The 24419-nt window shown below is 45.9% G+C and overlaps 1 protein-coding gene across 1 annotated transcript in view; it reads left to right on the forward strand.

The window, feature by feature from the left end:
* Positions 1 to 387: 387 nt before the first annotated feature.
* The window catches only part of LOC308162587 (inactive dipeptidyl peptidase 10-like), a gene marked incomplete at both ends in the record, with an annotated part of 67534 nt that continues 43502 nt past the window's right edge, over positions 388 to 24419 (forward strand). The window contains 5 exons of the mRNA XM_080536732.1: positions 388 to 393; positions 672 to 783; positions 3441 to 3536; positions 11412 to 11506; positions 11907 to 11981. Of these exons, the coding sequence (XP_080392858.1) occupies positions 388 to 393; positions 672 to 783; positions 3441 to 3536; positions 11412 to 11506; positions 11907 to 11981 (384 nt within the window). The remainder of the gene's footprint in view (positions 394 to 671; positions 784 to 3440; positions 3537 to 11411; positions 11507 to 11906; positions 11982 to 24419) is intronic.

A 24419-nucleotide genomic window follows, 5' to 3' on the forward strand; every position in this document is an offset into this window, starting at 1 on the left:
TAGACTTTAGTTAGCTAGCTTGCACAGCGCACCAGATGTGGCTGTAGGTTTGACATGACATCCATCCAGCTATCTGTTTCTGGCCATCGGGTGGTTTTGACTTTTTAGGGATCTTCTCAAAGTTGAGAGCTGTCTGTCTCTGTCTTTTCATAGCTAGTCACACTTTCAGCACGGCAAGATTTCCTCTAATTCGTTTTCCCTCACGATTGGAGTGGACCACATAGAGTTGAAAGAGGGGGGGGGGGGGGATTATATCACATGCATTTAGAAATGCATAGACTAGTTACATTTTTTAAAATAGCAGTGGTATGGTAATTAAAAAAAAATGTGGGGTGCAAAATCACACTTTGTGTAGGGACATTGGTAGGGACAATTTTGACCTCCAAAATGTTGGTAAGGACATGTCCATACCGTCCATATGCAAACCTACGCCCTTGGCTAGGAGGCTAGGGCATAGAAGCTAGGAGCTAGGAGGCTAGGGCATAGGAGCTAGGAGGCTAGGGCATAGGAGATAGGGGCTAGGAGCTAGGGCGTAGGAGATAGGGGCTAGTGGTGTGTGTGTGTGTGGAGGGGTGTTCTAAATCAAAATGGTACTACCATTTACCATTTACCCTCTATCTCTCTCTCTCTTCCACCCCCCTCCCCCCCGCCTCCCCCCTCTCTCTCTCCAGGATATCGATCTGGCTCCAGATGACCATAACTGGAAGGGAATAGGCATCTCTCTGCTGGTCATCGCCTTCACGCTGTCTATCATCGGATTGGCCATCATCCTGCTGTCCAAAGGTAGGGCTGGGCGGAGCCACCACACCCTGCTCAGCGGAGGAGCAGGCGTTGTACTAGCGCAGGGTCAGGTGGAGGCTGGTGGAGGTACAAATAAGAGGACAGGCTTGTTGTAATGCATGGAATAGAATAAGGAAGCCCACCAAAAAAAAATATCCAATCTTTTTCCATTTTATCTGATCTTAAAAAAGCCTGTATTGAAATGTCATTAATTTATCTAAAGCAGGTATTTGTAACTTTTACTGGTGGCCTAATGGGTAGTGAGTTGAACGACTTTCTGGTGATCAGATCAGGTCGAGAGTTAAAATCTGGGACCTGGGAACATCACCACGTGTGTGCCCTTGAGTAAGGCACTTAGCCCTAAGCTACTCCAGGGAGACTGTCCCTGGAATCTCTAATTGTATTTATCTTTGGATAAAAGCGTCTGCTAAAATGGTTAAAATGTCAACTTATTGTTATGCCTGTAGTACACATGTTTGATAACTATTCCTCATTCCTTTCATCAATGACAATGAGCTAACTCCACCAGCCCGTTACGCTGCAGCTTAAGCTGCCTGAGGGGATGAGTGGACCCAGGTGCAGTGAGGGGATGAGTGGACCCAGGTGCAGTGAGGGGATGAGTGGACCCAGGTGCAGTGAGGGGATGAGTGGACCCAGGTGCAGTGAGGGGATGAGTGGACCCAGGTGCAGTGAGAGAATGAGTGGACCCAGGTGCAGTGCGTAAGGACGGACACAGACAGAACAGATGCGGTGCCAAAAACAAAAGGAATCTTTACCTAAAGTTTATTTTGGAACAGGAATCAACAGAAACGAAACACAAACAGTAGCCTACTCGAAAATAAAAGGGGAGAAACCCCCTCAGTCTCCAAAACCAGAACTAAGAACAGATGAACACACACAACAGCGAATTAAACAGCAAGACTATAAAGCAAAAGAAACTCCGTCTCCAAACAGACTCGGTAGGCTTACGGTAGTCTCAGAGACTGTCCAACGCACAGTGACGATTGAGCAGGGGCTGAGGGGAACAGAGGGAACAGGTAGCCACGTTAGACAATAGACCTATCGCTAAGCCACGCCCAGAAATAGAAATTGCCCAATCATATCACAGCAAAAGTCAATACAGAAGGCCCCGCGGTGGCGCAGCGGTCTAAGCATTAGCCTCTAGTGCAAGCTGCCCACCGGGGACTGGGATCGAATCCCGGTCTCGCCAGACCCGGATATGGCCGGGGCTCACAGGGAGCGGCATATTGAGCGGCCGCTCCCAAGGGGGGTATAGGACTATTTTCCGGACAAGGATCCGTCGCGCAACACCGCCCCCGTCTGGTGCTGGAGTAACGGTGTCGGGCTCGAGGAGCCAGACAGCTAGTCTGCCTGGCGATCTCCTCTGGGGCTGCCGGCCACGGGGTCGTGCGGCGGATCCTACGCAATAGGCAGGGGATAATTGGATGCTAGGTTGGGTGCAATTGGATACCAAATTGGGTGAAAAAGGGATAAAATCACAAAAAATAAATAAAATAACTCAATACAGGCAGAAAACTCAAACACAAACAACTCGCTAATATCTGATGGTGAAAAGCTTCTAGACAAAATATTCTTTAAAAAACATGTCTATTACTTGCTGTGGTAAATCAGAAATCAGAAATTTGCCAACTGCCTCCATTGTAAGTCATTGAATGTCATTCAGTCACGGTCGGTCAGTCAGTCACTGTCAGTGAAGCATTGTTTGTTTGTCTGAGTTTTCAAAGGGGGCGTGGCTTAGCGATAGGTCAATTCGTTTGTGATGAGACGGTGAGCGAGCGAGGCCCTGCAGGGAACGGCCGGAGGAGGACACCTAGGGGTCACCTTGGGAAATGCGACCCCCACTCCGTAACACCAGCCTCCCCTGTAGCTTAAGGTCTACCAGCCAGGGCTGCTGATGAAAATGCTGAAAACGCTCAAATGTTTTGATCATTTACAGGAAATCTTTCTCATTGAATCCACTCTGATAAGAACAGGCCAAGAGTCAAACCTGGTAGCTTAGGAGGTTGTGTCTGTTCAGCATACACACACACACACACACACACACACACACACACACACACACACACACACACACACACAGGCTAAAATGAGATGCAACACTCCATTACCTTTTCATCAAACAAAATGAGGCAATCTAAGGTCATTCATTTCTACATGAATATTGAATAGAGAGGCTGCCTAATTAAATACCATTGGTTTCTAAGTGATAAAGCCCTGAAGTCTGTTCAAGTGGAAATAATATTAAATGGTCTAATCAAAGTGTTTGCATAGTTAATGAAATGAAAACATTGTGGCCATGGTGTTGTTTCTGGACTTGATTAAGGTCAAGTTGTCTGGCCCTGATTTCTCTCTCTCTCTCTCTCTCTCTCTCTCTCTCTCTCTCTCTCTCTCACACTCTCTCTTTCTCTCGCTTGCTTTCTCTCGTTTGTTCTCTTTCTCCCCCCCGTCTCTCCCTCCCCTCTCTCCCCTCTCCCTCTCTCTCTCTCTCTCTCTCTCTCTCTCTCTCACTCCCTGTCAATGCCCTTTCCTGTGTATCTCTCTGTCCCCCCCCTTCTCTGCCTCCCCTCTCTCTCTCTCTCCCTCCCCCACCCCCCTTCCCATCTGTATTTATTATCCCTGTGTTATGGTTGTTCTTATAGATGGTGATAACAAAGGGATGGGCTCCCAGCTGACCCTAGATGACCTCTTCCAGAGAGAGTTCCAGGTTCATGATCCCGAGGCCAGGTGGATCAATGGTGAGTTCATATCTCCAATCTGTAGTGTCTCTGTAGATGAGCTAGCCCTGTCTGAGACCTGAACACAGCCCTGTTCACAGTGTTGTCCTGTCTGAGGCCTGAACACAGCCCTGGGGGTCATTCCACTAAAGGTGGATCAGTATAGCGGCGCTATAAATAAATGCGGCGCTCAGGGAACTCGAGATTGGAAATCAAGCCTCAGGTGATTCCTCGAACGAGGATCAGCCTTGTGTCATCAGTGTTCACAGAAGACAGGCTTACAAATCTTCGATATGGGCGAGTGCACGCAGACATAAAAAGCCCTGAAGTGTCGATCTGTCGAAATGAAGATACTCCACTCTGCAGGGGTACTACATTTGCGCAGCATTCCGAATTATTGATTTTTATGAAGACGGAAAAATAAGATGTAAAATAGTGCAATACTGCCGCAATTAACAAGGCGAGGGAAATGGTTTGGCAAGAAATTGCTGACCGATTAAATGCGTAGGTCATACTAGCCCCAGTTATTGTTATATGTTCATATTTTAATAAATGAATATTACTACTGTGGTGATATCCGCAGCAGGCTACAAACCATCATATCGCCACAATGGCCTAGTGGTATTGACTGCTGCCATAGGATTTAATCGTCATTTTATATCAGTGGTTCGAATCCCTCTTCAGGCGCACTTTTTACTGCATTTCGTTGTCTGAATCTAATCTAAAATCTCATCTAAAAAAGTATTGTAGGCTATAAAATTATGGTGCAGGCTAATTTACAAGAACTGACACGATTACAATGGTGTTTGAAACCTTTGCATGAAATCTTCGGTTAAATGTAAAAAAATAATAAAATGAATGACTTAGTCAAGTCTCGAACTCGCAACCTTTGAAACTCCAGTCCGCAGCCTTAACCACTACGCCAGCCAGACTGCTGTGATGACAGCAATGCAAGTTGAGACAATAACTTTTTTTTTACACTCTTTTCTTTATTGATATATCGATTTATCTATCACACTTTCAAAATATCAAGTTATCTATCACACAATCAAACTATCTATCGATCGATCACACTTTCAAAATATCAAATTATCTATCTATCACACAGTCAAACTATCTAATCTATCTATCTCGTGTGAAGTGGGAACTAATATTTCCTAGGGAGGAACTATCGTTCGGGATGTAGTTTCCGCCTGTGAGCCTTTTTTGACGCGCGTCTCACTATAGCCTGTGTTTTAGCCTGGTCGCGACCAGGCTAGTTATATCTGACTCAGAAGGAGCTCAACCAAGCAGCGAATTATTTGAGCCAGGTTGATGGCACCGAACGCAAGCTAACATTTTCGAGGCTTAAAACTTTATCGAGGCTTAGAACTTTATCGAGCTTCGTGGAATAGGGCCCTGTTCACAGTGTTGTCCTGTCTGAGGCCTGAACACAGCCCTGTTCACAGTGTGGCCCTCAGACCTTGAGGGTGTCCTGTTAGCTTCCTGGTAGCTTCCTGGTAGCCACTTGGGACTTCCCTGTGGGAGACCTGGATCCGCCCCGTTACATATACATCTATTATATAATAATAATAATAACAATATCAATAATATTATTATTATTAATAGTAATAATAATAATAATAATAATAATAATAATAATAATAATAATAATAATAATAATAACAATAACAATTGGTGGCACCAACCAAAGGTTCACAGACTCTTCATGAAGCCTTTAAAGTGGTTACTTGTTTCAAGTCATACCTTCGGATGAGATGGTCCCGACTCCAGAGTCGTTAAAGATTCCACGGCACTTATAATATAGAGTAGGAGTGTGAACGCCGGTGTTCTGGCTAAACTCCCAATCCGACCTCCGACCTCCATTCCTTCAAGGCCACCTCATCAACCCTGATTCCTGATTGGCTTGATTCTCTCCCCACCTCTCCTCTGACAGCTGATGAACTTCCTGGTGCAAAATGGCTGCCATGGCCTCATCATCCAGTGGGTTCTACACGTTGGTAGTGGATCAGGTTTCATGAATAATGTACAGCGCTTGGAGCACCTTTGTCAAGGTGAACAGGCACTGTGTAAATCCAAGCAATTCATTCATTAACTAATAAAGGAATTTAATAACAAAACACTGTTTATGTGTCACAATCCGTTTTAATCCGTTTTAAATGTCTTAAATGTTATTTCAGATCTCCATCTGGGAGTAGACACAGAGCAGACACCACAGGGCCTAGACTCTCAGTATATTTGCTCCTTCAAGTTTTAGTACCCACTATTCCCCCTGGTCTCCTCCATAAAGCAGAGGCGTCATATCTCATATCCACATCTGTCAGGCACCCGCTGCCTCTCTCCAAATCAAGACGGGTAAATATCACCCATCTGGACCGCTAACACGGCAGAACACAGCCGAGCCCGTAAGGAAATGTCAAACGGCTTTCTCTGAGAAAAACAACAACACACAGGCATCATCAAACGATCACAGAGAGCTGGCTCCCTTTAAAGATTCTCATACAGACCAAATAGATTTGTTTCAGCGACTGTCTCTCTGGTGCCATGTTGTGGTTCCACAGAACAGATCTAAATGAGTGTGTCAGAGCTTCTGGATCTCCTAGGAACATCTGCAGTACTGTGCTGCCATCCAGGTCCATTCTTCTGGACATGCTCAGAAACAAACTCCAGGAATCAAACGGCACTCTCTGTTTCAGTATGTCTGAGTCCTGCTGATATAAATCTATCCAGTCAACGGCCCCAATGTTAGATCTACCCAATTAAAAGATTAGATTATATTGGTTAGATTTGACCAATCAAAGGCCAAGATGAATTCCATTACCCCACATGGGCATGAAATGGTTAATCTCTACTGTATTGCTAGGTTAAGACTTACACATGTAAGTAACATGTTGACTAATTCAAGTTGAATGTGTTGTAGAAGCAAAGAAACCCATTTCCAGCCACTTTCTTACAATTATGGATGTGAAATTTGGTTTTTCTTCTTTCATGAAGGGATTAATTTTGGCCACTTGTTCATACAACAATTTTGTAGAGTGACTGAGATGATGTTTTCCCATTGATTGTGCTTTTTCCTCGCCCTCACCTAGCCATTCAACTTTGTCGATTTGTGTAAAGCCTGGTACACACACAGAGATAATCTGGCCGATTTTGGTCCGAATTCCCCCCTCCCGACCAAGGACAGCAAACGGCCTATTATCGGATGGCTCTAAAGATTATCCTACAAGATTATCCTGTGGTGTGAGGTGTGTTAAGAATCAATTTCTCGCGACAATCTGCTCGGAAAATGGTTGGGGCCGAAGATCATAACTATTTAATGTGTTCAATATTTACGATCAAAAGTCCTATCATAATTTTCATATTGACATTATAGGATATTTTGTGTAGACCAGCGACAGAAACCCCCCCCCCCCCCTGATTAAATCTATCTATGTCAGGTTATAACACAACAAGGGATGAATATATCCTGAAGGCACTGTAAGGCAGTGTTGACCACCAGCACAGAACAATGATGGAAGGTGATGTTGTAATCACTGCTCCACTGGGGACTAGCAACCGTGGTGGTGCCTCTTGATGCAGACAAATAGACATTACTGTACACACACACACACACACACACACACACACACACACACACACACACACACACACACACACACTGTGGTCTCGGCCGAGGGAAACCACACATCCAAATGAGCGATGACACACAGTCAGCTACGGGGGTATTTAACAGTCAGCTACAGGGGTATTTAACAGTCAGCTACGGGGGTATTTAATAAAACAAAAAGCAGGGAAGGTACACGATATGGACAAAAGTATGTGGACACAATTATTGTCTGGGGCTGTTTTCATGGTTTGGGTTCTCTATGCTACAGCATACAATGCGATTCTAAAGAATAGTATGCTTCCAACTTTGTGGCAACAGTTTGGGGAAGGCCCTTTCCAGTTTCAGCATGACAATGCCCCCATACACAAAGTGAGGTCCATAATGACATGGTTTGACGAGTTTGTTCTGGGAGAACTTGTCTGGCCTGCAGACAGAGCTCTGACCTCAACCCCATCGAACACCTTTGGGATGAATTGGAACGCCGACTGTGAGCCAGTCCTTCTCACCCGACACACGCACGCACGCACACACACACACGCACGCACGCACGCACACACACACACACACACACACACACACACACACACACACACACACACACACACACACACACACCCTCTGACGTCGACATCGTGTGAGAGGCACCATCTGTAAGCATTCTAAACTCAAGATCCGGAAGATCAAGTATTTCGTGTTATTTTTAAACTAGTAAATCACTGCTCTTATTGGTTTGTGTGTGTTTGTGTGGTTGATTATTTGTTTGTGTTTCCGTCAAGCAAGACTGCTGTGGCTGCTGTTGTACTGTGGTAGGTGTGAGTCAGAGGGGTCACAGCAGAACACAGGAGGGATACATCACAGCAGAACTGTTATAGTTGCTATTTTAATGTGTACATATATAAGTAATTAAGTACAATTTATTTGTACAGCACCTTTCCCAGACCAAGGGTCACAAAGTGCTTTACATAACAAAGAAGAAACACAATAAAACATAATAAAAGAGCGAAAGCCACAGCAGGTTAAAACAGGCAAACAAGTGAAAATAAAAACAAGTAACAGACAACAGGTGTACAACAACATCAACAGGACACAGAAAGACAGGCCCTTGGGGCTATCCAAAAGCCTATTTATACAAGACAGTCTTTAGCTGTTTTTTAAAAACCTTGACTGAGCCAGCTGATCTAAGATCCAAGGGCAGAGCATTCCAAAGCCTGGGAGCTTTGGAATGCTCTATCATCCTTGGTCTTCAAATATATACCGTAGCAATAATGAATTTGACCTTTGGGTTTTAGTTTACAGAATTTGGGATCTGTATTATTTGGCACAAACATTCAATACAAGACACAAGATTTGAATGGAGAGTATTGGAAAAGATGTTCTGCCTAGGGATATGTATTATGTATGAAACAAGTCTATACTTGGATATGCTTCTCAAAACTGTAGCGGTTGCATAAACTTGGACCTAGATTAATATTTAATACGTATTTGATTGTCAGAAACTCAAATTCAACAAACAAACGTGTGGAAAAGCACAAAAAAAACACACTTGCAGAAAGACAGGAGCGCAGATGTGCATTTAATTGGAGTATTCCATGCTAAACCACATTTTCCTTGTTTTTAATGAGCGAATCTCCCGACGAATCTGCGTCTTTGGTGGTTCTGGTGAAGCTTCTGAGGCTCCGGGCTTGATGAAGCAACAACCCTGCCTCCCCTCGCCTCCCTCCCTCCCTCCCTCCGCTGTGGCACCATCCACACCAGGACCTTGACAGCTGTCCCCACGCCGGGGCGGTAGCATGGTTCTGATTATACGTCTGGCCCAGGGGGAGGCTGTTGGAGGAGGTAGAAATCAGAGGGCGGGCTCATTGTAATGCATGAAACAGATTTAGATTAGATTCAACCTTTTTTTCGTCATTGTGCAGAGTACAACGACACATATTGTTCTGCTCTAGGCACAGGGACAGCCATAGACAGAGGCCCTTGGAGCAATTTGGGGGTTAAGTGCCTTGCTCAAAGGCATAACGGCAGTGGCGGGGGATCGAACCAGCGATCTTCCGATTGCTAGCCGGCCTCTCTAACCCCTAGGCTACCGCCGGCCCCTCTAACCTCTAACCTTTAGGTTACCACTGAATGAGGAGTGGTATCAAACACACGTCCAGTAACCTGGGTTACATGTGAGCGCTGCAACTTCGTTGGGTTGCTGTTGTTCTAGCACATTCTGCGGTGAGCACCCCTTTCTCACTGTTCATCATTACAGCAGCAGCTCTTTTTCATTTGATCAATCCGCTTCAGCTTTCAACTAGATATGTACTTTTAACACTAGAACAGCCGTGTTGACAGCCGTGTGAATAAAGCAACATTTTATATCTTTGCACTCCATCCAATTTCATGACTTTTCCTAGATATGTGTGTTCTACCACCCAGTATCCTTACATTTTCAAAATCACATCAGGATAAGCTAATATAAAGCTATAGTAGAGTTAAAGTAGTGGTCGTTGTGTGTAAATAGCAACTTTCCATTCTAAAGACTATGGTCATTTGACCCCCCAAGGCGGCTCTTATAGTAGGTACAATAGGCACGGCTGTTCTAGTGTTAAAGGCGCATAGCCTGCCTACCTGAACCCTGTATACAACCATTATGAACGAAAAAGGAAATGCTGGTGAACAGTTGTCTGATGATCAGGTGACATGGACAGCAGCATCGACCGATGTAACAACCTACGGAGGGCATCTGTTCTCTGACCCTGACGTTGGTCAGACTGTGTCCACGTCACGTGTCCTGTAGATCTGTGATATAGAGTGGAACACAGACAGATCAGGGTGTGTGTGTGTGTGTGTGTCTGGTCTGTGCTTGGTGCGTTCCTCTCAGACACTGTCCTGGAGGAGAGACGAGACTTCAAGGCAGCTAGCTGTCACTCCCACTGTCCATCAGTCAGGGTGTCCACTGGCAGTCTGTCCACAGGGGACGTTTCCCTCAGAACTTTAGGAGAAGTTCCTTGTGTGTGTGTGTGTGTGTGTGTGTGTGTGTGTGTGTGTGTGTGTGTGTGTGTGTGTGTGTGTGTGTGTGCGCGTGCGTGTGTATCTGTGTGTGTGTGTGTGTGTGTGCCCTCATGTTAAAGCACTTCCTCTGCTTCTTCCTGTGTATTTCATGGCTAGTGTGTCACACAGAATGGAAATTTGTTTGGAAAGTTCCTGTCATAAAACTAAATGAAAAGAAGAAAACACAACAGGGGTCTAGAGCTGAATTGTTGATGTATTATTCATCATTTAAGTGCTTCAAAACATTGTCATACATCAGGTTGATCCATATTTGTACTTAGTGACATTGTCTGTTGGTTTAGTGTGTCACAATGTCACTTTCCACAAATCAATGAACACAACACGAATATACTGTAGATATTCATACATCCTTACAAAATACCCTTCAAAAACATTGTTGACTAAAGTTCTGTCGTAATAACATTCTGGTCCCTACCAAAAAGGTAGTGTTCTCACCGGAATCAAGCTCCGGACCTGGGGTGGTAGGGCCTTTTCAGCCACAGCCCCGTCCCTCTGGAACGCCCTCCCCAACCACATCAGACAGGCCAACACCCTGCCAACATTTAAACAGGCCCTCAAAACCCACCTCTTCAAGCTTGCCTTCACCAGTTAACCCTCTCCCCCTCCCCTTCCCATGTGTCCCCAGCACTACCTCAATTAAACCCCTATTCTTACTTTCTGTTTCTTTTTATTATTACTACTCGATCTTCTCAGTTTGTAAAGCGTCTTTGAGTATCTAGAAAAGCTCTATATAAGTCTAATGTATTATTATTATTATTATTATTATTATTATTATTATTATTACCTTCTATTCCCACATCCACCAGTCTCTCATGTTTACTGTTGAGCTGTAACGTTCTTAGGGGACTACAGGGAGCTTCCCTGTGTATGGACCATCCAGGGTGGACTCCTCAGAGCTCACTCAGACAGATACTGTATATGTGACAACAGCTGGTGAAAGCGGGAACAAGTCGACAACCGGCCAACTGGCCAATGTTGAGTTTTATTCAGAAAAATGTAAATAAATGTCAACGTTGTTGAAAATCAATGACACACTCGCTAGTCAAGTCAAAATATTGCAATGCAGTGGATTCGGTGAGTAATCCCCACTCCTACCTAGCTAGTGTAGAGTAGTGAGGATTACTCACCGAATCCATTGCATGTTTTGGCTTGACTAGCGAGTGGGTCATTGATTTTCAACAACAATGACATTTATTGAAATTTTTCAGAATAAAACTCCCACCCCTCTTTGACAGCTGAAGAGATCATCTTCCGGAGCTGGGACGGTGACGTGTTGAAAGTAAACACAGAGAACAACGACACAGACCTCCTGCTGAAAAACACGACTTTCGTGAGTAAAGCAGCTTTCCTGTCCCTCGCTGTGTCTCAGAACAAGAGACGGAGCTACCTCCTCAAGGGCTCCGGGGGTGACTGGGGCTGCACACCAACTCTCTTCCCAGAGAAGGTACACTTCCCCTGGGATGCAGACTCACCCCTGAGGTACCACATGCAGACATTTCAAACTAGAAAAATAAGTTCCGGAAGAAACCTTTTATGGACTTGCAAAGTCTTATTTTGGTAGTAGAAAAAAGGTTCAAGACGGTTTGGATAGACAGATAGACAGAGACAGCATGTATAATTGTATCAATTACACAGTTATCATAGCTTTTGGTTGTTTCAAAACAATCACTTTTGAGGACTTTTAACACTGATCGAAGACTAAGTGTCTCTCCATCTGTCTCTCTCCACAGACGGAGTTCAAGGCCTCCGTGTTTGCGGTTTCTCCTGATCAGAACTTCGTCTTGCTGGGCTATGAGGTGAAACAGGTCAGTCATGTGATGTCAGCGATATCTGTCATAGGACAAAAGTGAGGAGGAGATCACAGCTGTAGAGAATAGTACATACTGGAGGCTAAACCTTCTAGCTTCCATCATAGGGTGTCTATCTGTCCCGAGGTAAAGGCATGTACTAAAACATAAAAAGGGTTTAGTGAAAATGGGTTTCGAAGATTGAAAAAAAGGTGGGTACCGTGTCTACTTTCTTGTGTAGTTTCCTTCAACTTGAAAGTGTCTGTGCATCCTTGAAGGACATAAGCTACTTTTTGAAGCTCTCTGTTGTTCTGGATCTAACTGGGTTAAAAAGCAATGTTCTCCTTAAATAGAGAGAGTGAGAAAGAGAGGGGGCGGTGAACCGGCCAGTTAGTCATGTTCTTCTGCAGATCAAAAGCACATTGTTCTCTTCGGAATCTGACTCCATCTCTAAGCAACACTGATGGAACACTTCCTCAATAAACAGGCTGCGGTGCCAAAGCACTTATGGTGGGGAGAGATAGGGAGGGAGGGAGGGAGGGAGGGAAGAAGAGAGTTTACTGAGAGAGAGAGAGGGGGGGAGGGAGGGAGGGAGGGAGGGAGGGAGGGAGGAAGGGAGGGAGGGAAGGAAGGAAGAAGAGTTTACTGAGAGAAAGAGAGAGAAAGAGAGAGAGAGAGTGAGAGAGAGAAAGAGAGAGATTTTGGATGGTTCTGTGCTTTGATGTTTGGGGTTATATATTATTACTCTTCAGCCTCAGGGAAGAGGGACAGGACAGACTTGGTATTTGCACAAGTGATTGCACAAGATAATGTGTTCCCCAAAAAAGATTCCAGCCAAATTCATAGGCTACTTGGTGAATTGTTGCAGTGCAGCACGCTAAGTGTCTTTGATATTGATGTTGAGAACCTGCTTTAAATTCGACATATTCACACCACAATATTAACCTAAAGAACACTGTATACACCAGGGGAGACTGGTGGGGGTAGACATCAGAGGACCATTCCATTCACTGTATACACCAGGGGAGACTGGTGGGGGTAGACATCAGAGGACCATTCCATTCACTGTATACACCAGGGGAGACTGGTGGGGGTAGACATCAGAGGACCATTCCATTCACTGTATACACCAGGGGAGACTGGTGGGGGTAGACATCAGAGGACCATTCCATTCCATGCGTTAAACAATGACTCCATCCTCTGGTTTCTACCTCTAGCAGTCTCCACTGGTATAAATGTGAGGCCAGTTTGTCCATTGATCAGGTTGTTATGTCATCAGAAATGAACTCGTTTTCGTTGTGTCTGATGTTTCATTGTGTCAGATGTTGTTTTTCCATTTCGAGGGCCACAATTATTCTAAAAGCACAAGACTTCTATTGCAATTTAGAAGACATACTGTAATCCAACTGATTCTAGCCTACATTTAGGGACCGTCTTCGATTTTTCGTAATTCTTGAGCAATCTAGTAATCATCTTCATAGTAATAGCGGTGATTATGGCGACCATTTTCTTTACAGAAAGAAGAAGAAAAACACAATACCAAGATGAAAAGAAAGCATTTTAACCCCCAAATTACAGTGCCTCCCTGGACTACCTACGTGTTCAGATAAAATAAACTAAAACTGTACTGAGAGACAGAGAGAGAGAGAGAGAGAGAGAGGGAGAGAGAGAGAGGGAGGGAGGGAGAGAGAGAAAGAGGGAGATAGAGTGAGAGAGAGAGAAGAGAGAGAGATGGGGAGAGAGGGAGAGGGTGAAGGGGAGAAAGAGCGAGAGGGATAGGGAGACAGAGAGAGAGAGAGAGAGAGAGAGAGAGAGAGAGAGAGAGAGAGAGAGAGAGAGAGAGAGAGTGGCAGAGTGGGAGAGAAATCAGGGCCAGACAACTTGACCTTAATCAAGACCAGAAACAACACCATGGCCACAATGTTTTCATTTCATTAACTATGCAAACGATTAGATTATTGAGAGGAAGAGGGAGCGATAGAGAGGGGGGGGGGGGCTTCGGATGGTTCCATGCTTTGATGTGTGGGGTGAGCCTAGTTATTGGCCACAGGGAGAGGGCAGGACAGTAATTAAGTGAATGCAAATAATAATAATAATAATAATAATAATAATAATAATAATAATAACAACATTTATTTGTATAGCACTTTTCCTGCAAACGTTGCAGCTCAAAGTGCTTTAATCATTATATACTCATCATTTAATTATTTAGCCATTTAAAGGCAATATTAAAAGAGATGTGTTTTTAGTCTTGACCTGAAAATATTGTATAAATATTGAAATCTGTGATTCAAACAACAGCAAAGTGGTCTGACCACTTCTGGTGCCGTAAGACAGTTGAACTCATGAAGAAGCTCATGAGGCAATTATAAGTTATATTCTTCATGAATCAACAGCGTTATATAACTTATTTAAAAGTTCAAATTCTAGATTACTTTCTGATTATAATGTAGTTACTCAAGTCATAATGTGTGGGTATTTCTTTGCCTATATGAAATAATAACACCTATATATACACACACATTTATTTTTACCTTTAATCAACCCTACAGAGAGAAATGTCACGGTAAATGAGATAATAAACCGAAAAAACATTTTCCTCATTTGCAGCAATCATAGTTCAGAGAGAAAGCAATTATCATTTAATGTGATGTATGCTCGATACATACTAAATACTCTGGATGCTAGACTCTAGACTCTGGACTAGACTCTGGACTGGACTCTGGACTCTGGACTCTGGACTCTGGACTCTGGACTCTGGACTCTGGACTCTGGACTCTGGACTCTGGACTCTGGACTCTGGACTCTGGACTCTGGACTCTGGACTCTGGACTCTGGACTCTGGACTCTGGACTCTAGACTCTAGACTCTAGACTCTAGACTCTGGACTCTGGACTCTGGACTCTGGACTCTGGACTCTGGACTCTGGACTCTGGACTCTGGACTCTGGACTCTGGACTCTAAACTCTGGACTCTGGACTCTAGGCTCTGGACTAGACTCTGGACTCTGGACTCTGGACTCTGGACTCTGGACTAGACTCTGGACTCTGGACTCTGGACTCTGGACTCTGGACTAGACTATAAACTCTAGATTCTGGACTCTGGACTAGACTCTGGACTCTGGACTCTGGACACTTCATGTACAGACACCTAGAATCCCTTGTTGCTGGTTGAGCCAACTTCTCCTTTGTCTAGGGCACCAATAATATGACTTGGTGTTTAGTTTGCTAGCAGTGAGCTACGTGGTGTCATGGTTGCACAACAAATTCATTCATGCTCCTCTGAGAGTCACGCATGTGTTTCACACGTAGTATCAATGTGTGTCTCAGTCTCCCAGAGATTTAGGCGTTTGATGTTGAGTTAAATCACGAGTGTTCCAGGTTAGGGGAGGCCGATGGAGGTAGAAATCAGCGGACAGGCTCATTGTAATGCATGACATGGAATAGGAATAGGAATAGTATCATATCTTACCATTTCTCATACGATTCCATGCGCTACCATGCGCCTCCGTCCTCTGATTTCTACCTCCACCAGCCTCCCCTGGTGTGTTCGTACTAGGTTGGAACCAAACCTGCACACCTTGTACTGTAGGACCAGAGGTGAGCATCCCTGATGATGGGGTTCGAACCCAGAGAGTTCCACTCCCATGTTCTAGAACCCTACAGCATAACACATGTTCCTGCCCTCCCCCTAATCACCATCGCCTCACAACGGGCGCATAACACAAAATAGCACAAAATCCAATAAATAAATAAACTAAAAAGCACATTATCGGTGCGAGTGCTTAAGACGAGAGCAGGGTTGTAATTACCGTCACGTTAGACTTCAAACGAGGGGGAAATAATGTCTGTCCTCTCCTCTCATGTATAATCATGATGAAATACGTGCGTGTCTGGGAGGCGACGCCAGCTCCAGCAGCTGGGAGCTCTTTAGCGAGGAACGCTGATCCACTCCACATCCTGTCACGGTATCAATCAGCTCCCCGGAGACAGCTGCTGAAAGTACTCACATGTCGTGGCTGCAGTCGATTGGCTGGACTCTCAGGGGGGGGGGGGCAGATAACACAAGCCCGGTCCATCAATATTGTGATTGTTAAGTGTCTTTAGCCTGGAGGAGCTGTCCCATTTCAATTCCCTGGAGCGGAGGCGGGTCGATCAATTAAATGTGATATTGTCTCCTTGAGGAAAGAAAAAGCCCTAACGCGAGGGGTACGGCCTTGGAGTGTTATTGATATCAGCGAGGGGTACGGCCTTGGAGTGTTATTGATATCAGCGAGGGGTACGGCCTTGGAGTGTTATTGATATCAGCGAGGGGTACGGCCTTGGAGTGTTATTGATATCAGCGAGGGGTACGGCCTTGGAGTGTTATTGATATCAGCGAGGGGTACGGCCTTGGAGTGTTATTGATTTCAGAGAGGGGTACGGCCTTGGAGTGTTATTGATATCAGCGAGGGGTACGGCCTTGGAGTGTTATTGATATCAGCGAGGAGTACGGCCTTGGAGTGTTATTGATATCAGAGAGGGGTACGGCCTTGGAGTGGTATTGATATCAGCGAGGGGTACGGCCTTGGAGTGTTATTGATATCAGAGAGGGGTACGGCCTTGGAGTGTTATTGATATCAGCGAGGGGTACGGCCTTGGAGTGTTATTGATATCAACCAAGAGACGCAAGCGTCGTCCTCCGACGTCTTACTGCCTGCCGCTCCCAGAATGCTTTACTCTAGCAACAATAGGAATATCACAATCGTATTGTTTATGATTGATTATTCCGACAGTCCATCATAGAACAATGATGTATTGCATGTGTCTCCTTGCCAGGACAGACACAAGGGCAATTTCAGCCAGCAAAAAACAACTTTATCGAAACTGCATCGGACTCCTAGAATGTGGCGGAGCGCGCCTGTCTGGGGTTGTTTGCTGTGCCATGATTGGCCTGTATCGATCCGCGGCTCCCGCCCTCCCCTGGCAGTCGATTGGAGCTCACCGCCAGATGTAGCCCCCCCCCTTTTGAAGATACATTACAACGGGCTCAGCCTAGGGGTGGGGGGGGGCGCTACCCTTCTCTATCCATAACCGTCGTCACTGAGCTCGAGTTAAAAAAGACAAGATCATCTTCTTTTGATCGCAGCAGTACATCACAGCTGGAATACTACCCCCAATATGTGTTTCTAGAACACACAGTCACCCTACGCTACGTTACTCACCGACTGCTGCAGCAGCGAGGATGAATGGAGCTCTGCTTGATGTGTTTAGCGCGCCGGCGATGTTGGCGGGGGCTAAATTACCATATATGTAAATGTTCTCACCTGGAGGTGTCGTCATTTATTGCCGGTGTGATGTTTGTTTCTTTAACTCCCTGTCAGTGAGGTAAACAGGAAAGGCGGTCGTCATAACTACGTCTCCTCCGCTGTCTGTGTTTGTGTTGTCACCTGTGCTGTGTTTCAGGCAGAAGAAACAATGTCTACAGGACGATAAACGCCTTCTTCAGGAGAGGCTGGTGGTAGGTAGGAATCAGTCATTGTGATGCATGGAATGGAATGAGGAATGGAATCAAAATGTTACAGTATGTGTTTGATACCATTTCTCATTCCATTCTGTGCATTTACAATGAGCCTGTCCTCTGATCTCTACCTCTACCAGCCTCCCTTGATCTCCTCCGCCTTTACATTGTCTCCTCTTGCTGATGCATGGTTTATTCAAGATATATCATATATATATATATATATATATATATATATATATATATATATTAGGGGTGTAACGGTTTATGTATTTGTACCGAAAATGTTCGGTATGGGTCCTTCGTGTACCGAACGAATTCAGCTTTACCCACTGCACGCGCAGAACTTTTTTGTGTGTTGAGGTAATCTCAGCCAGTATGCATGCGCATACACGCCACAGAGAGGTTGTCAGTAGTTTAGCTTGAACTAGAGCTTGAAGTTCCTCCAGCATCCCTTAATCTCCTGTTTGGAAAAATGACGGTTTCTCAGCTACCTACAATGACGATGGACAAAGACAGGTGGATCGGACCAAAGCTAGCATTGTTCAACTGCGGTCGGGTTGGCTGTACATCGAATTTGCTCACTCATTGAGACGGCATCACATCACAGGTACAAGAAGAAAACAGTGAAGTGCAAACCCAGCTCCCCTTAAGTAGCCTCTCGCTAACAATTCAGACCGGGCCAAAGTAATAACGAACATAGCAGCGGACCATACTCCATTGTGGAGAACACAGGTTTTAAACATTGAAAGTAATCGAGTCTCATTACGTAGCTCCCTCTCGTCCGCATTTCAGCCAGCAAACCATACCAGCCCTTTATAAACAAGCACTAACTACCCTAACCCCTAACATATATGTATATATATAGCTACGTCTCTTCACCTTGAAATATAATCTTTGTCAGCTTTGGCAACACAAGCTTAACATAGTGAGTAAGAGCAGTGTCCTTTAAATCTACATCAACCTCTCAGTGTGTCTCTCCCCCCCTCTCTCTTTCTCTCTCTCTCTCTCTCTCTCTCTCTCTCTCTCTCTCTCTCTCTCTCTCTCTCTCTCTCTCTCTCTCTTTCTCTCTATCCAGGGCAGTATTGTAATCATGGTAAAGTGTGATTGATCCATCCATGCTGGAGAGATAAGGGTGTGTGGGCTCCCAGGTGTACGCACACACACACACACACACACACACACACACACACACACACACACACACACACACACACACACACACACACACACACACACACACTCTGATTATCTCTGAAAACTAATTATCATGGCAGCATAGAGAAGGGTGTTTGTTACCTGCGTGTGAAATGACCAACAGCCTTTTTCAGGAAAACCAAATGACTCCCTATGAAACCCATATGACTCCCTATGAAACCCATATGACTCCCTCTTGAACCCATACAACTCCCTATGAAACCCATATGACTCCCTCTTAATTAAACCCATATGACTCCCTCTTAATTAAACCCATATGACTCCCTCTCAAACCCATATGACTCTCTCTTAACATGACTCCCTATGAAACCCATATGACTCCCTCTTAAACCCATACGACTCCCTATGAAACCCATATGACTCCCTCTTAAACCCATACAACTCCCTATGAAACCCATATGACTCCCTATGAAACCCACATGACTCCCTCTTAAACCCATACAACTCCCTCTTAAACCCATACAACTCCCTATGAAACCCACATGACTCCCTCTCAAACCCATATGACTCTCTCTTAACATGACTCCCTATGAAACCCATATGACTCCCTCTTGAACCCATACAACTCCCTATGAAACCCATATGACTCCCTATGAAACCCATATGACTCCCTCTTGAACCCATACAACTCCCTATGAAACCCATACGACTCCCTATGAAACCCATGACTCCCTATGAAACCCATACGACTCCCTATGAAACCCATGACTCCCTATGAAACCCATACGACTCCCTATGAAACCAGCTCCAGAGAGTGAGCAGTTGATCCAGCAGGAGATACACAATCCAGTATAAAGGATAGATAAGAAAATAATAACCAAAAAATAACATTAAAAGCGCAAATTGTGTGAAGAATCAAATTCTTACCAAAGTCAACGTTTTTCCACATCTATATAACGGTGTGAAGAACTGAATTCTTACCAAAGGTCAAGGTTTTCACCTCTATACGGTGTTATCGTCTGCTTGCTTCCACGTCGAAAGGCCGCAAAAGGACAATGACTGAGCATGAGCACACTTGGGATTGCTTCGGAGTTGACGTTCGTAACGGCAATAAGACGTGGGTGTAAGAGTAGGTGAGGAGGCCTCTCTGCTGTGGGGGAGAGAACCGCCGTATTAAGCGTCTCTCCCTAGCCCGAGGGTGAAGCTTATTGGCCGATGATGGATAGAACCACTTGTAATATATCATCCGTGGCCCGACAGAGAAATGCCAGCGCTTGGCGGTGTGCCTCTCTCTTGTGATAAGTGACATTTGGAAGCGCGAAGAAGAAGCGTCTCCTCGCCATCCCCAGTGAAGCATCCGGCAGGTCAGGAATAGACAGAGGTGTTCGCCTGCCTCCGGCGTCTTCACACTTCCTGTGTGAGGCTCATCTACGCTGACTGCCTCGTCTCCTCGGGAATGTTAACATTCACCACATTCATCACAACCCCTCCTCCCTCCCTCCCTCCCTCCCTCCCTCCCCTCCCTCCTTATGAACATGCAAATATCAGTCCAAAAACATCTTACTGTACCTCCTCCCTCTCATCTCCTCTCTTCTCCCACCCGTCCTCTCTTCTCTCATCTAATCATGTGAAGTTGCTACAGGGTCGTTTTACACGGAGAAACCTACGCTCACATCTCTCTCTCTCTCTCTCTTCACACACACACACACACACACGCACGCACACACACACACACACACACACACACACACACACACACACTCACGCACACACACACACACACACACACACACACACACAAACACACACACACACCACTTACACTTAACATCGTGTCATCCCAGTCAGTACACATCTCTCTTCCAGACAGACCGACAGACAGGCAGGCAGGCAGGCAGGCAGGCAGACAGACAGGCAGGCAGGCAGGCAGGCAGGCAGGCAGGCAGGCAGGCAGGCAGGCAGACAGACAGAGGACCCGTCACAATGTAATTTCCTTGGTTCTAGAACCTTCTCTGAGGCAGCAGCTTGAACAGGGGAGTTTAAATGAAGACTGAAGGCTGGGCGGACTGGTAAATCAGTGTAGCAGACTCCATTTCCATTGCCTGTTGAGCTCCTGTTTGTGTGTGTGCCTTTGTGTGTGTGTGTGTGGGGGGGGGGGGTCGGGGGTGGTGTGTGTCTGTGTCTGTGTATGTGTGTGTGTGTGTGTGTGTGTGTGTGTGTGTGTGGTCAAACAGGTGGTCTAACGCTGGTAGAGCCAGATATGATCCCCCAGACTGTATTTCCTGGTTCTCCCCCAGAACGTTTAATCATTTAGAGACTTATGGTGCAAAATAAATGTCTCTGTGATTAGGGCTAGTTGAGCGTAGCGCCAGTGCTGGATTTACCCCCCTGCGCTCCATGGGCAACTAGCTTAGCTAGCGTAGCAGCAGTAATATCTTTATGCTAATGCAGGGAGCGTTACCATGCTAACCACTCAGCTGCTCAGCTATTACCTCCTCACACAGTGACATTAAAGACCAGCGGATGTTTCTAGAATGGACTCTGACAGGTTCTACAACGATGACTGATGTTCTCTTCATGTGTTGGGGACGGGAGGGTGTATTTAGGGTTAAATTGTCAGATCGACAGAATACCACTGTTATACCTAGTAGGCTATGATCCTCCATTTCTGCACCTTGGTTTTGGCTGTAATGAAGTGACAACATACTGCCGCCATTGGTGTGTGAATGTGTGTGTGAATGGGTGAATGAGAGGCCATTGTAAAGCGCTTTGGAGCAGCAAAAAAGGCGCTATATAAGTGCAGTCCATTTACCATACTGTGTTGCTTCTCAGGTTGTTGTTTCATCTAACTGTTTAACACTAGAACAGCCATGAGGGGTCATTTGTGTAATGATTGTTTTACTGTGAGTAAAAACAATGTTATATCTTTGCACTCTATGAAATTTCAGGACCCTCCTTTCATGACTTTTCCTAGATATGTGCGTTCTACCACCCAGTATCCTTACATTTTCCAAATCACATCAGGATAAGCTAGTATATTATAAGCTTTCTTTCTCTCTCTCTCTCTCTCTCTCTCTCTCTCTCTCTCTCTCTCTCTCTCTCTCTCTCTCTCTCTCTCTCATTCTCTCTCTCTCACACACACACACACTCACACACGCACACACACACACACACATGCTGTGGCAACCACTTGTCCCGCCCGGGGGAAAAGCACACACCCAAAGTAGAGAAGGACTGGACTCTGGGTGTGTTTAATAAAACAAAGAGAAATTCTGTATTTTATACAGAACTAAGGTTCTTCCTCATCTGGAGGGTATAAAGGGAAGAGAGGGACCCAGGTATCGCGTCTCCCGCCTGGCCGTCACTGGGGAGACAGAGTATAGCATGTTGGGTTAACACGGTGTTAAGTTACTGGGGAGACAGAGTATAGCATGTTAGTTAACACGGTGTTATTGGGGAGACAGAGTATAGCATGTTAGGTTAACACAGTGTTTAGTTATTGCCAGTTTCCGGCGCTCACCCTCCTCCTGGCTACTTGTCGGGCGCCCCCCTCTCACCTTTCTGGCTGTCTCCCCCCTCTCACCTTTCTGGCTGTCTCCCCCCTCTCTCTCCTTTCTGGCTGTCTCCCCCCTCTCTCTCCTTTCTGGCTGTCTCCCCCCTCTCTCTCCTTTCTGGCTGTCTCCCCCCTCTCTCTCCTTTCTGGCTGTCTCCCCCCCCCTCTCTCTCTCTCTCCTTTCTGGCTGTCTCACCCCCCCCTCTCTCTCTCTCTCCTTTCTGGCTGTCTCCCCCCTCTCTCACCTTTCTGGCTGTCTCCTACCCCCTCTCTCTCACCTTTCTGGCTGTCCCCCCCCCTCTCTCTCACCTTTCTGGCTGTCTCCCCCCCTCTCTCTCTCCTTTCTGGCTGTCCCCCCCCTCTCTCTCACCTTTCTGGCTGTCTCCCCCCTCTCTCACCTTTCTGGCTGTCTCCTACCCCCTCTCTCTCTCCTTTCTGGCTGTCTCCCCCCCTCTCTCTCTCCTTTCTGGCTGTCTCCCCCCCCTCTCTCTCTCCTTTCTGGCTGTCTCCCCCCCCTCTCTATCTCCTTTCTGGCTGTCTCCCCCCTCTCTCTCTCTCCTTTCTGGCTGCCCCCCCCCCCTCTCTCCCTTCTGGCTGACTCCTGGCTCCTTCTCTGTGCCTCCTCCAGAGTTGGGCTGATCACGGGGGGCAGCTGGGGGCAGCTGGATGCAGGGATGGGGTCTCCCTGCTGTGGCGCTGCCCCCCGGGGAGGAGGGGGAGGTGGTGGATGTCTTTATCTCCCAGTTGGGACGAGGGGTTGCCACAACACACACACAGACACATAGACACACAGAAACACACACAGACACATAGACACACAGAAACACACACAGACACATAGACACACAAAAATATACACAGAAACACACACACAGACACATAGACACACAGAAACACACACAGACACATAGACACACAGAAACACACACACACACACACACACAGACACACACACACACACATGCGCACACACACACACACACACACACACACATAGACACACAGAAACACAGAAACATACACACACACACACACACACACACACACACACACAGACATACACAGACACACACTCACACACACAGAAACATACACACACACACACACACACACAGAAACACACACTCACACACACTTCTCAGTGTGTCAGCCCAGTCCAATCAGTCCACATCTCTCTCTGACAGGCTGACAGACAGACAGAGGACCTGGGTCTAGAACCTTCTCTGAGGCAGGGGAGTTTAAATGAAGACTGAAGGCTGGGCGGACTGGTAAATCAGTGTAGCAGACTCCATTTCCATGGCCTGTTGAGCTCCTGTTTGTGTGTGTTTATGTGTGTGTCCGTGCGTGTGTGTGTGTGTGTGGAATAAGAGATAAATGGATCAGCGGCTATGGCTAGTTGAGTGTAGCGCGCCGCGCCTAGCTAGCGTAGCAGCAGTAATATTGTTATGCTAATGCAGGGAGCGTTACCATGCTAACCACTCAGCTGCTCAGCTATTACCTCCTCACACGGTGACATTAAAGACCAGCGGATGGTTCTCGAATGGACTCTGACAGGTTCTAGAACGATGACCGATGTTCTCTTCATGTAGGGTAGTTGGTGTTGGGGATGGGAGGGCGGTCTGGGGACTGGTAATGGAACTACTGGGGGCGGCTGTGGCGCAGGAGGTAGAGTCGCCGCCTAATTTTCACAAGGTTGGCAGATCGGCGGTTCGAGCCCCGGGCTGGCCACATGTCGAAGTGTCCTTGGGCAAGACACTGAACCCCAAAAGTGAGCGGGCCGGCGCCTTGCATGGCAGCTTGCTGCCATTGGTGTGTGAATGTGTGTGTGAATGGGTGAATGAGAGGCCGTTGTAAAGTGCTTTGGAGCAGCTTTGATGCAGCAAAAAAGGCGCTATATAAGTGCATTTACCATTTACCATTAACTACTGAGCTCCACTGCAGAGAGAACGGTTTTGATATTTGAATGAAATATAGAAAAACGAAATAATAGTCATAATAATTGAAAAACATTTTTCTATTACAATAGAATATTTTGTCTTCAGATTCTGTAAATGAACAGCATACTTTGTTATAGCTCCCTGTGTTGTTGTTGTTGTTGTTGTTGTTGTTATTGTTGTTGTTGTTGTTGTTTAACTTGACGTTTAGGAAATGCACTGTGAGATGTCTCTGTGGAGTGGACACTTGTTGATCCGATGACATCTGAGATGGACGTTGTTTTAATTATAGTTCGATTTTCACTGTAATGA

This window comes from Nansenia antarctica (assembly GCF_963989245.1).
Source record: "Nansenia antarctica genome assembly, chromosome: 7".
Taxonomy (NCBI): Eukaryota; Metazoa; Chordata; class Actinopteri; order Argentiniformes; family Microstomatidae; genus Nansenia; species Nansenia antarctica.